The 15,503-nt window shown below is 42.7% G+C and overlaps 1 protein-coding gene across 6 annotated transcripts in view; it reads left to right on the top strand.

The window, feature by feature from the left end:
- LOC141788797 (band 4.1-like protein 1) overlaps window positions 1–15,503 on the top strand; it is a 179,923-nt gene that overhangs the window by 131,870 nt on the left and 32,550 nt on the right. For 3 of the 6 annotated variants that reach the window (XM_074667913.1, XM_074667905.1, XM_074667872.1), the window contains exons 10-15: window positions 5,114–5,211; window positions 5,572–5,747; window positions 8,306–8,538; window positions 10,927–10,962; window positions 11,617–11,652; window positions 14,946–15,095. In XM_074667913.1, the coding sequence (XP_074524014.1) occupies window positions 5,114–5,211; window positions 5,572–5,747; window positions 8,306–8,538; window positions 10,927–10,962; window positions 11,617–11,652; window positions 14,946–15,095 (729 nt within the window). The remainder of the gene's footprint in view (window positions 1–5,113; window positions 5,212–5,571; window positions 5,748–8,305; window positions 8,539–10,926; window positions 10,963–11,616; window positions 11,653–14,945; window positions 15,096–15,503) is intronic. The other 3 variants (XM_074667881.1, XM_074667890.1, XM_074667898.1) reach the window with 3 other exon arrangements.

The raw sequence follows: 15,503 nt of genomic DNA, 5'->3' as shown, positions 1-15,503 counted from the left end.
ACGCTTCAGCGCCTGCCTTACCTGCTCCAGGTACATCAGGCAAAACAGGTCAAACCCTCCAACCGTAAATCTGTGTTTTCTCTAGGGCTGCACGATTATCGCAATCGCAATCGCAATCGCAATCGCAATGTCAGCACATGCAATTCAGATATTTCTCCATGATAACCAAGCAAGTCTGTAGACTCATCATGACACAACTTCTTTTATTAAATCGCAAGCACAATCACAATCGCAATATTGTCCACCTAATCGCAAATCGCACCTTTTCCCCAAATCGTGCAGCACTAGTTTTCTCCAAATGATGATGATGAATGCATCATAATGATTTATTAAATTATTTAAAGCTTTACAGCCTTTATTCATTTATTAATGTCTAGTAAAAATAATAATAATCATCATCTGTAGACATGAATTTAATACTTCACTTCAGCTCCACCAAAGCCGTTTTTATCTCTTCTTATTCTCATGGAAGCTGCAATTTGACTCGACAGTAAACATCCCCCCCTGTCTTTTTTACACTGGCAGCATGTTGGCTGTGTTAAGAAGAACGTGTCGTTTATTTCAGCAGACATGTGTACAAATTACAGCCCTCAGACTGCTGCCATCTCACAGGGGCTGAAAGGTTCAGCATGTTTGCACCCTGAGCCACTCAAGGTTCTGGGCTGGAGTAGATGGTTCATTGACCTTGTATCAACGATGTGTTTATCTGAAGAAGATATTCAAGGCATGAAATTTAAAGTATGCACAGAATGGTTTTCTTTCTATCTATAAATCTCCCCCAACCACGGTCAACACAGGCCCAGAGAAAAAACAATCATATTTCAACAAGGCTCAAGTACATTTTTTTAATGATAACATTCCAGGGCTACAGTTGTAAATGAAGGAGCACTTGATAATTATAATTATTTTTATCATTAGTAGCATATGAAAGTATCTAGATTAAAAAAGATCTTTATAAAACAGATAAAGGAAAGAAACTTTAATTAAAGGGCAGTTTATGGCCTTACTTTGGCTAAAACTGATCAAGTGAGACTGACACTCACCTCATCACACACTACAGGCGTCACTCAGCCAGGGCTATGTTCCCACATTTCTATGTATGTAGCATGTATGTGCATTTGTACTTGTCTGCTTTTGTTTTTCTGACTGAAGGAAATGAAACCAAGGGTCTAGCATCTCTGAGCTCTGCTTTATCCAAAACTCTTTTTGATCAATCCATTTTATTTTTTATTTCATTTGTAATGATTATCATTGTGATAATTTCTGCCACTGATGATCAAAATGAAATTACTGATTGATTCATTTACGATAAAGTGCTTCCAAAAAATCTTCGAGGGATAGCCAAACAATAAATTGAGGATAGAGCTCCAATTGAGGAAAAATGTAGAAAAACAAGACCTGATACTGAAAATGTCCTAGAAATGTAGAAACATAGTACTGTGGGACTGTGAGGCTGTGAAAACATAGGGCTTTGGGAGCAAAGGACTGTAGGACTATAAGGCTGTGGGAATGTAGGGTTGTGGGACTATAAGGCTGTGGGAACATAGGGTTGTGGGACTGTGAGGCTGTGGGAACATAGGGCTTTGGGAGCATAGGACTGTGGGACTATAAGGCTGTGGGAACATAGGGTTGTGGGACTATAAGGCTGTGGGAACATAGGGTTGTGGGACTGTGAGGCTGTGGGAACATAGGGTTGTGGGACTATAAGGCTGTGGGAACATAGGGTTGTGGGACTATAAGGCTGTGGGAACATAGGGCTGTGGTAACTTAGGACTGTGGGAACATAGGGCTGTGGGAACTTAAGGCTGTGGAAACATAGGACTGTGGGAACATAGGGCTGTGGGAACATAGGGTTGTGGGACTGTGAGGCTGTGGGAACATAGGGTTGTGGGACTGTGAGGCTGTGGGAACATAGGGCTGTGGGAACATAGGACTGTGGGACTATAAGGCTGTGGGAACATAGGGTTGTGGGACTATAAGGCTGTGGGAACATAGGGTTGTGGGACTATAAGGCTGTGGGAACATAGGGCTGTGGTAACTTAGGACTGTGGGAACATAGGGCTGTGGGAACTTAAGGCTGTGGAAACATAGGACTGTGGGAACATAGGGCTGTGGGAACATAGGGTTGTGGGACTGTGAGGCTGTGGGAACATAGGGTTGTGGGACTGTGAGGCTGTGGGAACATAGGGCTGTGGGAACATAGGACTGTGGGACTATAAGGCTGTGGGAACATAGGGTTGTGGGACTATAAGGCTGTGGGAACATAGGGTTGTGGGACTATAAGGCTGTGGGAACATAGGGTTGTGGGACTATAAGGCTGTGGGAACATAGGGCTTTGGGAGCATAGGACTGTGGGACTATAAGGCTGTGGGAACATAGGGTTGTGGGACTGTAAGGCTGTGGGAACATAGGGTTGTGGGACTATAAGGCTGTAGGAACATAGGGCTGTGGTAACTTAGGACTGTGGGAACATAGGGCTGTGGGAACTTAAGGCTGTGGGAACATAGGACTGTGGGAGCATAGGGCTGTGGGAACATAATGCTGTGAAAATACAGGACTGTGGGGGCATAGGACTGTGAGAGCAAAGGGCTGTGGAAATGTATTGCTGTGGGAACGTCCAGTTGTGGGAATATAGGGCTTTGGGAATATAATGCTGTGGTAATATAGGACTGTGGGAACATAGGGCTGTGGGAACATAGGGCTGTGGGAACATAGGGCCGGGGGAATGTTTTGCTGAAGGAACATAGGGCTGTGGGAACATAAGGCTGTGGGAACATAGGACTGTGGGAGCATAGGGCTGTGGGAACATAATGCTGTGAAATATAGGACTGTGGGAACATAGGGCTGTGGGAACATAAGGCTGTGGGAACATAGGACTGTGGGAGCATAGGGCTGTGGGAACATAATGCTGTGAAAATATAGGACTGTGGGAACATAGGACTGTGAGAGCAAAGGGCTGTGGAAATGTATTGCTGTGGGAACGTCCAGTTGTGGGAACATAGGGCTGTGGGAACATAAGGCTGTGGGAACATAGGAATGTGGGAGCATAGGGCTGTGGGAGCAAAGGGCTGTGGGAACATAGGGCTGTGGGAACATAGGGCTGGGGGAATGTTTTGCTGTGGGAACATAGGGCTGTGGGAACATAGGGCTTGAAAACATGGGGCTGTGGGAACGTAGGGTTGTGGGAACATAGGGCTGTGGGAACATTTATCTGTGGGAACATGGTACTGTGGGAACATAAGGCTGATCCCACTCAGGGAACACACACTTTGTTTGAAAACAGCATTGAGCAAAATTTAATGATAAAAACATTTTTTTCTAAGTGTTTTCAGTCCTTTTGAAAGTTTCTAATTATCATGGTCATTATTCAGCCCCAGCTATCTTAGCTTAGCAGTTAGATAACAGCTGCCCAAGAAACTCTGCGTCAGGATATCCTGTTTGAAGTTTTGATAAAGAACACACAACGAAATGTACATTACTGTCTCACAAGAGATTCATATTCAGTACATTTAACATGCTATGCATCTCCCTGTACCAACAAGATTATAGAAAAAACAATGCTTGCTAGCTTGACGCTAACGTATGGGGAACTTGGGTTTAACCTGGGTTTTAAAACAGATTTTAAAGTTTCATCACAGAAACAATCACAATGATCACTGCAGTCACCTTTTCACAATAACTCTCTGTAAACAATGCTGAAAGCTCTAAATGTGAAAATGCCGGTGTTTGCCTGTGACGTCACGGTTTGGGAAGGTAGCTTCTGCCACCTCCATTCTTCAGACACTTGTTTGCACCCCTCACCCTGATTTGAGATCATTTTTTTTGGTAGTCAAATGTATTTGTAGAGTTTTTCTCGGCCCAACCAATTTTTGCAGCCAAAAAAGTGGCAACAGCTTACCATTTATGTGACAGTAATCTTATTTACCTCAATTTTCCACTCAATACTGTTCTGTTGTGACTGTGCCTCCAAATGGCCACCTTCCCAGCTGATGACATCAAGTGAAAACACTCTTTTGAAGAAAAGTTAGTTCAGGTTAATGGCTGATTATGGCAAGCTTGAGGTTTCAAACAACTAAAAGCTTTGCAAAAACCCACTTTGAGCCACGAGAAATTCTTCAGTCAGTGACATTTAACAAAACCAAACAGCCATTGTGGTTTTCTGAGGTTGTGAAGTTGAACTGGAAGTCTTTCTTGGTAACAAGGATTAAGAAGAAGTGAATGCTGACCTAACAGAGACTTAGTAACTTTGATATGTATTTGAAAAACTGAACAGGTTGTTGTAATGTGATCTGTTAATCAATGAACAGTGGACGGAGCCTGCTTCCTCTTGTTAATGTGAGGCATACGTGGTTAGTCTATTCCATGCCAAGCTGTCTCCTTCTGCTACAGCACATGGCTAACATACAGACGTAAAGTGATTATTGATCTTTCCTCCAGTTCCATGTAAGAAAGGGAATAAGCTGATTGACCAATGACTTTGCTTCCTGAGCACAGTAATGGCTGCTTCTCTGTTACAGCTGTTCCTGCAGGCGTTTGCAGAAATGACTCTGTGGTCAGCTGTGCCGAGCTAAAGGCTGTAAAATCCTTCGCCTCGTACCTCGAGTTTTGCCGCTCTGCTCGGTCGGGGTCTATATTCTGGCTCTCCTCTTTGTGTTGTGCAGCGCTGCAGCTTATCCCCCATGCTGAGCCTCAGTGTGACAGGCTGTCTGGGCCAGACCCAGTCAAGTGACAGAGCCACACACTGAGCCTGTGGTCCAGCCAAATAAAGAGCCCCTTCAACAGAGCTGCTGCAGCTGCAGCCACAGAGAGTGTACATACAGAGCCATGGGATAGTCTTCCTCTTTTTGCTGACTGTGTCTCCACTTCCAGAATGTTCTCTCCTGTCTTGATCTGCTCCATCCTGTCTGACTGACAGATCCCATTTCCTAAGAACATGGATGTACTGTTATTTTGGTTTGCTAGTTTAGTGTCATTCACTGGGTTTTTCTAAAATGTGTTGTTGCAAAAACATTGAGTCCTATGAAGAGTTCTGATGTGACCTCTGGCTAAACAGCGTAACATGCTCCCTCTTTGCTCTTTAGCACAGCTGACATTTGTCCCCTCTCTTCTCTAGTACGAGCAGTTTGAGAGTACGATCGGTTTCAAGCTTCCAAACCACAGAGCAGCCAAGAAGCTTTGGAAGGTCTGCATCGAGCATCACACGTTCTTCCGGTGAGAGCCGCTCTCTTCTCCTCACTCTGCTCTGTTGAAAGTCTCATCTGATGACTGTCTCATGCTGTTGACTAGTGATACTGTGTCCTTTTATTCAGCCTGTACTGCAGATCTGTCTTCTCACTGTTTGTAAAGAAGATTCTTCTTCAGCAGATTTAAAGTGAGCAGCTCTTCTTCCCCAGGAAAGCAAACACTGCTCCAGTGTAGAGCACTCAGGATGTCATGTCTCTCTTTTTCATCACTGTAACAGCTTCCTTTCCACAGCAGATCCAAACACATCAGAAGTCTCTTTTTTCAGTCCCTTTCATCTTCCCGTTGTGTCGTAACATAAAGTCAGACATGTTGTTTTTGTTTTCTCAGGCTGGTGTCTCCTGAGCCGCCTCCTAAGGGCTTTTTGGTGATGGGCTCAAAGTTTAGGTACAGTGGAAGGACACAGGCTCAAACCCGACAGGCCAGCGCTCTCATAGACCGGCCTGCTCCTCACTTTGAGCGCTCCACCAGCAAGAGGTACCTTCTGTCCAGGAGCTTGGATGGAGGTGAGAGCTGCAGTAGATGAGCTGATGCCTGTTTTTTATTTCTTTTTTAAAATGTTCTTTTATTCAGAGCTCATGTTTTAAGTATCCACTTATGTGTACAACAATTCAAATAAAAAAAGAGTGATGTGAAAAACAAAACATGAAAATAAAAGAAAAAAGGAAATGCAGAAGACATTGAATAGCACTTGTGTGCAGCATAAAACCAAGGGGGGATCAGTTTAGCTACTTTTAGATTTTACTTACAGTCTTATCTAAATGGTTAATGTGGAGATTAACCTGAACCGTTTTTTTATTTCATATCTTGGATTTGAGACAAAGCTGCAAAAACAAAAGTTGAAATTCTTGGAAATCAATTTTCTTGGCTTTGGGTGTGATGGTAAAAACCTCACCTATCAGCTGTTATGAAGTTCACTCTGTTTATTTATTTTTGTAAACATGTACACACAATATGTACCAGACCAAATGAGATTCTGTATAAACCTACTTATCAGAATCCAAAGTTTTAGATATCTAAATATAGGGATGGGTACTGAATCAGGTACTTTTATAGGAACTGGGTACAGATTCACATAAAATCAAAAGGTACCATGTTTAGGTACCTAAATGCATCCTGTGACTGTGAGGGAGAGGAAGAGTAGGTGATTTTCTATGCTGGTTATGGACACAGCATTGCAAGGTTAAATATTGTAGAATAAATATGTTAAATTGAAAAAAAAAACATGTATTTTATTCAAAAATAAATTGATATTTTTTTACCACATGAATAAAAAAGGTACCGAAAATTGGTACCATTGAGTATGGTACCGATTGCCAGGTACCTGGTATCGGTACCGTATCGTTTCAAATGTGAAAGGTACCCATCCCTATCTAAATATTCAGCCAAAAAAAGGCAGAATGAAGATATTTAGTAACTGTTCTCCATTTCTGTTCAAAACAGGCAGCACCAGTTGCAGTTGGGCGATCATATGTTTTATAATGTAAACATGTTTGTAACCAATGGTTAACTGAGGAGGGATGAGGCTTTCTGCCAGTTCAAAGTGGTTCTTTTTACAACAGTCATCAATAAACTGAGTAGAACGTGACACTGATCCCTTGTGAACAGGTGTCCGTACCAGATTTCCAAGAGGAATGCCAAAGGGTCCATGGGGAATTCCTTCTACAGGATTTTCTCCATCTCTTTTCTGACACTGTTCCAAAAAGTTCTTATTCTTGGACAGACTCAAATATGTGGCCATGGTCACCCACAGTATCAAAGTTACTCCAACGATTATTTGTTGAATTACTCTTAAAAGCACACATTATCAGTGGAGTTCAAAAGAACCTTACTATGCTGTCCCAGCAGAAGGTGTGCGTGAGTGCAGCTAAACAGCTAGCTAACAAAGAGCCAAACTCTTCAAAAAGACACTGGGCTTACTACTACTGCACTTTACTGAGCTTGAGGTTGAGGTTGTAAAACTGAAATACAAAAAAAATCAGTCTACAGCACGGTCTATCCATGTGAAAGTAAACATTTCTGGTAACAAAATGAAAGAAACTTCTGTTTATATGTGCTCTACTTACAGACAAAAGGTCTCCAAGGCTGAAACTTCATGAAGGACACATTATACACTTGAAGATGTTAGTTCTGAGTAACTCTCAGTGGTCTCCAAACAAAGTTAACTCAAGACAAGCTAGCAGATTCAGCAAAGATTGTCAATTTAAGAAAGAGCATCAAGAACGTCCATTAAGACACTCCTTTCAAAAAACAAAACCAAACAAAAACAGAGCGGTCACTCTCTGACACTATTCCTGAACCAAACTACTCCTTTTTTATGGTGCTGTTCACTGTGATTAGGTTTTGGACCATAGCCTGACCCACCCCTAGCATTGGGTTCCCCCCACCATGTTGTGTTCATGGGGTTGAAGGCTTCTCTTCTTCTACACCAAATGAAAGCTACATCATTCTGGCCAAACTGTTCAGTTTTTGATTGGTCGACCATAAAACCAGACCAGTAGTCTTCTTCTTTGTCCAGAGGAGCATTTGCAAAAGCCAGGCAAGCCTTCCAGTCCCTTTTCTAGGAGCGGCTCCTCTTTGGTCTGCGTTGGTGGGACCCTTGAGATGTTGTCACCAGCAGAGTCCAGATTCTCTTTCACCTCTCTCACTATCCTCCTGCTCAGCACAGGTGTCACTTTTACTTTGGCCTCTGACCCTGTCCTGTGAGATTCTACACTGTGTGTGTAACGCATCTTTTTTCCACCATGGTGCCTCTTGTTCCGTGTCCTATTATCTTTTGGGAGAAGCCTGAGTGATTTCCAATCAAAAAACAAACAAACAAACAAACAAAAAGACATGCTTTGCTGGTTGAATAAAGGTTACTTGAAGTCAGAATTAGCCAGGGCTCTGGGTAATTTTGGGTCTTATATAAACTTATTTTGGTTGCTTTGAAAACTTTGACCACAGGATAACAGAAACACAGAATGTATCAGTATTTCTTTTGCACAGACAAACCCATCAGAGCTTCACACGTATGAGCTGAACTTTGCTTCATCTCCTGACGTAGTTTCACTCTTGTCATCAGCAGAGTTTTCACGGCCGGTATCGGCCATGTGCGAAAACCACGATGACCTGTCCCACCGCGGTATCAGTGGACAACGCCGCCTCCACAGTCCGTCTGTGGATGAGCAGGAAACTGAGCTGGAGCCCAGTCTGGAACAAGATGAGGAGGACAAAGACCATGAGCGGGACCACGAGATGGACCAGGACCATGACTACGATGGCAATCTCTCCCCAAGCAAAAAGAAAGAGATAATGGTGAGGCAGACGTCACAAATGATTCATATTCAAAGGTTTGTTAGCATCAGCTCAAAGGTACTGAGGTTCTTAAAAGTTCTGAAATGAGGAAGAGCCTTACTTAGTTTGTAGAGTTTCATTTATGAACAAGTAGTTCGTGAAATTCATCATTTTCACTTTGAAACATACTGTGCACATATTGGCCAACATTCACTCAGAGAGTTATGAACAGGATGCTGTACACGTGCATGAGAGTTTATACAAACGTAACACATACTGAGAAAATACCAACTCTGTCTCCAGACCTGGTGTGTGACAGAACATGAACTGATGACTCTCCAGTTTCAGACCAGGGCCCGTATGCAGGGGCGTATTAAGTCGTTTTGGGGCCCAAGGCAAACCAAGTCAATGGGGCCCTCCATGTCCTTGTACCTCATCTTCCTCAGAGCTAGACTGGCCTTCCCTGGGTCCACTGTCTCTTTCCCAGAATCAAGGCATGAGACAGTGCTAATCTTGTACATGGTAACTTAACACAACTAAATGCATTTCCTCAAGTTCTGTACTTTAGTTTGGTTTAGAAAAAAGTGAACACATAATTTAGTCCACTTTGTCCTGGATTTGAAATCTTTTATGGTCAATTGACAGCTTATTTGTTCCACAGTGGGGAATTTACAGAGTAACAGTAACAAACAAGAAAGTATGAAGTGAAAAACATTACAATAGGTAAATATTGACTAACTCAAAAAGTTTGATTTTGAGAAACTTATCCTGCTTCCTGGGCTAGATAAAGTCCTTAAAATCCTAAAAGTCTTATATGTTTATCTCAGATCTCAGACATTTCCGACTTGGTTAAAAAAAAAAAAAAAAAGGGAAAAAAAGTGTTTTTTACCACTTTCTTCCTGAATCAAATTTTCACATGTGTTGTAACATGGAAAAGTCCATTGAATAAGAAAGGAGGGGGGTACCCAAAACCATCATTAAAGATTAAGCCTTTTGATGTATTTTGAAGCATGTGAAGTAAGACTTGGAAAAAAGAAATGCTTTCAATTGAAGAGAACTTCATAAATCAGTTTTTAAGATATGCTTTGGGGGCCCCTGGGACTCTTTGGGCCTCGAGCAACTGCCTGTGTTTGCCTAATTGTAGCTACACCCCTGCTCGTATGCACACATGCTCTACCATCAGTCATAACAAACTGTTACTGAACAGAGCATCTGGCCGTAGTACTAGCTGCATACACGACTGTAAATCATCAGCAACTTGACAAATTAAATGAAAGTGAGTCAGTTGCAAAATTCAGGGGAACCTTCAGGAAAAACCCATCCCAAAAATTTGAATTACTCTCTCATGCTTGCTACACATAAACAGTGATAAACCTGGTGAGAGGTGACGGTGTCACTGAGAGAAGGTAAAGAGAAATATTTTTCATCAAAAGAAATTAAGATTTTATTTGAAGAGTATAGAACGAACAAACTGCTGTAATCAGTGAGTCAATCAGATAACAAAGAGAAAGAGAGGATTTGACTAAAATTAAACGCAAAGTAAAAGTACAAGAGTAACTCTACAAGCAGCTGTTTGATGAACTCTAACATTTCACTGCACACAGGAAGGACCCAGACGCATAAATCTAAATTTGCTAAATATTGGCACATCACCAGACTTTTTCAAAGGATTTGTTCATAAATATTCATTTTCTTGGCATATTTTGTCTTAAACCATAACCCATTTACGATGTTCCCCTTTAAACAGCTGAACGGGTGTGGTATTCCTGCCGTTAGCGCCAGTTATAGTGGGGCCTCACTAATGGCTAAATGTGCATATGGGCCCAACTCCCAGGAGACCAGGCTGGTTCAGTTTAGATTTTCTGACAGCATATAGGTGTTAATAACAGTATTTTAAAGCTGCCTATGACTTGGTTTTTAGAAGTGTCTCAGCACTTGATAGAAAATTAGAAATTAGTCGCTTTTAAAAATAATTTAATCAATTAGTCTTTATTCATATTGTGCCAAATCTGCCGGTGTTTTGTTATTAATAGACCCGACATCCAGGCAAGATAAGGACACTCATCATCTTAACCCACCATGAGCACAGCACTTTGTATCATTTAATGAAATACATTCAGAAGGAGAAACTTCCTCTAACAGGCAGAAACCTGGAGCAGAACCAGATTCATGTTAGACAGACACCTGCTAGCACTGTGTTAGGGTGAGGGAGAAAGTGATGAAGTTAGCATTTCCTAACTCTCACTCCTTCTCACCTATTCACCCAGGCTTATGTTCTCACACTGCACAGCTCACAGATCCTGCTCACAGTTTCACAGGATTAACCCTTTGTTTCAAAGCTTAGAAACCCAAGCCCAGCCCTCTGTCACTAACAAGGTTTTCCTTTTTCTAACACTCGCTGGCGATAAGGAGGAGGATGAGTCACCAGTTGACAGCAAACAGGAGGTATTTAGTGTCTGGTGATTTCATCTCTGTCTCTGTGTTCACCTGTCTGTATCCATCACTTACCAAGTTTCATTTCCGTTTGTTGAATCGCACGCCATTTCCCCCGTCTGACACTTTCTAACTGTGGTATTTGAGGTCACAGAGAAAACTGTTTCACCATTTCAGAGCAGATCTGCAGATTTTTTATCATCACCATCATTGTTTATTGTTGGTATTTCACAGGGATTAAGTTCCTATGCAATGCAGAAAATGTTTCAACATTTTTCTGATTAGTAAGAAGAGATGAATGAAAGACTTTCACCTCTGTGGTCCCAGACGCTCACAAAACAAAATCTCCACATTGGAGAAAAGGTTTTATCAGCCGTCTTTAGTAGAATATTTGAACTCTAAAATGTTCACTGGAATCTTTTGTCTTGGCATGAGAAGAAGTGTAAGACTCACGTCCCCCAGTCTTTCCGTCTGTCTGCCTGCCTGCCTGTGTCTGTCTGTGTCTATCTGTCTGTCTGTCTGTCTGCCTGCGTTTCTTCTCGCTGTCTTACCTTCTACCATCCTGTCCCTGCACCTGACCTTGTTCCTGCACTCTCTGATCCTGCACTATTCACCTCTGACCCTCTTGTGCTCACTCATTCTCCTGCCCCAACTCTGCTCTCTCAGTTGGACCGGGAGGCCACTCCTCGACACAAGCAGGAGGTACAGGTCCCTGACTTCCTAATTTGTGCTTTTTACAGTGTTGTGTTTTGCTTTCCTCCTCACCTGAGGGGATGTTTTTTTTCATTTAGTTTGCTCTTTTGAGTTTTGATCAGCTTAGCTCTGAGGACAGGTTTTTAGAACTTTCGCAGACATGAGCACAAAATATTTTCTGAGTCGTACCTTTACAAGTCTCCAAGTGTAACAGAAAGAAACGAGTCCTCCCCCTTACCTTTGTCTCTGGGTCTTGAGACTACTTTGGAACAGAGTCTCTCATGCACCTTTGGTACTCAGATCCTTTTTTGAAAAATAAAAAAATAAAAACATAAAATAGTACTAGTGAAAGTACTGAAATTGGACCGGGCTTTTCTGTTTGGAGTTTGCATGAATCCAGTGCATGTATGTCCCTCGGAGCGGCACATGTGTGTGAACAGGTGTGTGTCTGTGTATGACAGCTTTGTGATTCAGTCCTCTGAGAGCATAGCTTACCAGTCGCCCACTGACAGCTAGGATTGGCTCTTCCCTAACTCTATTTTGGACAAACAGTACAGCTGAGGGGTGAAAATGTATAAATGAATTTGAAAATCAAAATCTTTTATATGCCAAAGCAAAGTTTTGTGATCTTTTTCACTTTTTCACATCATATTCGCACACTGATGGTGAAGAGTTCTGTGGGAACCATCAGTTTTGATCCAAACCATTCAGACCCATCCACAAACTCTCATCCTTTAAGAGACAACAACTTTACCACTGATCCACAGCCGCCTCCAGACTGAAAAATGATTAGTCTTTTTAAAGAGCTTCCCAAGCTTAACTGCCCGTGGGAAGTTTCTGGAAATTAATTGCAAGTTTTCTGCCCTTTTTAAACACGGGGAAGTTCCTATTGCTGTTCAACACATTCAACATGTTATACATCCCATAATGAACTAAAAACAATATCATAATCAAAATCATAGCGCTAGCTTGGTGCTAACGTACATGGGAAATTGCCTTGAAATGCGAGCAGTCAACATACATTGATATAACTTTGGCTTCAGAATAGAATTTCAACTTTAATCACAGAAACACATCACAGTTACTCTTTGTTAAAGACACTGAAAACTCTAAGGGCTCTAATTTCGTGGCGCAGCGCAGGGGGCGTGAGCCTGCTGCACCCCGCGCAGTGTTAATTTCGTGCAGCGCACCACCATGCACTGCCAATTTGACAATTTGGTAGACCATCTGTGCAGAGATGGGTGTGATGGCGCCAGGGGGAGTTGACGGCGCACCAGGGGGAGGTGTCAGCAGTATGTTGGCGCAGTGACAATTTCGTGCCAAAAAAGTGCGCTGAAAGCTCGCCAGCTCCACCCTGGTCTATCCTCGGCGCAAGGCGGAGTGCACCCCACGCAGCTGTAATTTGGTGACAGGCGCACATGGGCGCACATGTCAACAAAGCCTCAGAGGCAGGTTTCCAGAGTGTCAGACATATTTTAATACAATAAACAATCACAGCAATCACTATTTAATGTAACTGTCTGAACCAGCATATACATTTATATCTATATTAACTGTCCCGTCACATCTGATGTCAGATTAAAGCCGTTTGTCATAATGGAAAGTTAACCTGACAGCAGCTGGAATTTGATGCACATCTTACAATTAAACAATAAACAGCCTTAACATCTGATACTGAGTATATATCTGGCTTCTCTGATTTCTTTTAATTCAAAGAAAAGAGGGAGAGAAAAGACGAAGAAAAAAGAGACAAAATAAATGTGTGTCACTCAGGATTTACCCGTGATTTCCCATATTTCTCTGTTTTAGTCTTTATTTTTAACCTGATCTAAAAAGATGGAGTACATTATTGTAAGGAGGATGAGGTGGAGACACCGGAAGAGTAAACAGTATATCACCAAAGGTTCTGCTATTTGGCGATGACAAACCAGGAGTGCAGGTGGATCAAAAGTATTCTGAATGGATAAGCCAGCTGTGTAACTGCCTCTTCATTTTGTACTCCTATTAATGACAAAGGAACAGATTACATCTGTCCCGGGAGCTGGCCCACAAGGTGACACGCTTTGTGTCCTCCGATGTGCCCCGCTGTCCATTCTCCTGCTGCAGGGACAGCGGCTCTGACCGTCTCTGCTACCAGCACTGTTTCCGCGGTGCTGGGGATCACTCAGACCAATCAGATGCTGCGCCTCGGCTGCAGCGCATTTAAAGGCGAGGAGAGGCGCTCAGTTGATTGGTGAAAACAGCGCTCAGCTGTTTTAAACCCACTCACAGCTTTTCTCCTCCCTCTCTGCCATTTGCGCGGAGGGAGGCGTGGACGTGCACCTCTGCGCTCCTCTGCGCTCCTCTGCGCCTTGACTGCGCCTCTCTTGGCACTGCAGGAAACTTGCAAAGTGCACTGGTCACACCCTGTCTGCGCAGCGAAGGCCAGTGCAGGGCACGTGCGCCTGTGCTTGCGCCTGGTCTACGAAATTAGAGCCCTAAATGTCAAAATACCAACAGGAAAAAGTTTCCTTGACAGGAAGATAGAAGAAAAATTACTGCAGGCTCATGGTTGACAGGCGCTTGATGGCCAACCTTAATCAGTTGCATATATCAAAACAATACGTCTAAGTGACATGCAATTTTCACATATGTTGATTTAAGTCCAGAGATTTCCAGATCCAGTAACTGATTTCATATGTTTTTACTTATAAACTGGACAAAATGTTTTGACAGAGAAAAACCTGTAAAGCTTTGTTTAGTACAGAAAATATTCACAGAAAGAATGAACATAATCAATAAAAAATCTGATTGATCACGGCACTGTTATCAGTAAATCTTATCATTACCCATGAATGACCGTTTCAGTGTTCATTTTTGTTTTCCTAAAGTTCATCAGTACAATTAACGTTTTGTGAAAATCTTTGTGCCAGGGAACCGTGATCTCTCTTCAGGTTATGTTCAATTGATCCAAAAAAAACCCCTCAAGACATTTCTTTTCTAACTGGCATCAGTATGCGTATTGTAGACGGTTAACAAATCTAGAATCATAAGTACCAAGAGTTTTAAAGGACCTCACCTTTATTTCCTAATTCTGATCAGTACTTTTGGCGCCCTGCTCATTTCAGTTGCTAAAACTACATCAGCTGAATGTTTGTGTTTTCTGTGAGCGTAAACTGCATCTTTCTTATTTTCCGTAGAGTTGGCTCATTCACACAAGCGGTGGTGACGTAAGGAGTGAGGAGTGAGGAGTGCTGTGCAAAAGGATTTTCACGTTCTGTCCGTGTGTGTTTTCAGCTCTTCCTCTTCCTCTCTGTGTCTAGTTTCTGGACAAGTCCCAGGACGTCTTGTTGAAGCACCAGGCCAGCATCAACGAGCTGAAGAGGACGCTGAGGGAGCCCAGCGGCAAGCGGGTGAACCGTGAGAAGCGTCTGTCAGCCACCTCTCCAACTGAAACCCCAGAGAAGAAGGCTGTGAGTGGGGGCTGATGTGGGTGGAGGGTGGGTGGAGGGTGGGGGGTCAGCTGTGGTCAATATCTCCGAGGCAGCGACCTCTGATGCTTGACGTTCTACTCATGGCATTGATGTTTTCCGAGCTGCTGTCACACTGATTCCTCGCTCTTCCTGAAGGACTTGAGGCAAAGCGTCTGTTTTTCTTTTTTTTGTTATTTTGTGGGAGACACTTGTTTTGCTAGTTTTTTGTATTCTTTCATAATCGTCTTTGAAAAATTCAAGCCTGAAGAAATCCTGAAGTGGTGTGAATGTACAACAAAAAGCAATGAGCATAATAAGAGAAGGATGTCACGCTTCTTCATTTTCCTCCTTCAGGCAGCTCAGACGTACAGTGTATCTTCCAAACACAGACACTTCTCAGAGAGACAA

Source organism: Halichoeres trimaculatus, unplaced genomic scaffold (genome assembly GCF_033239565.1).
Source record: "Halichoeres trimaculatus isolate MK-OKI-2021-1 unplaced genomic scaffold, fHalTri1.1 fHalTri1_scaffold_1, whole genome shotgun sequence".
Lineage (NCBI taxonomy): Eukaryota > Metazoa > Chordata > Actinopteri > Labriformes > Labridae > Halichoeres > Halichoeres trimaculatus.
The sequence above is the reverse complement of the archived record's forward strand: the minus strand, read 5'-3'. Positions and strand labels throughout refer to the sequence as shown.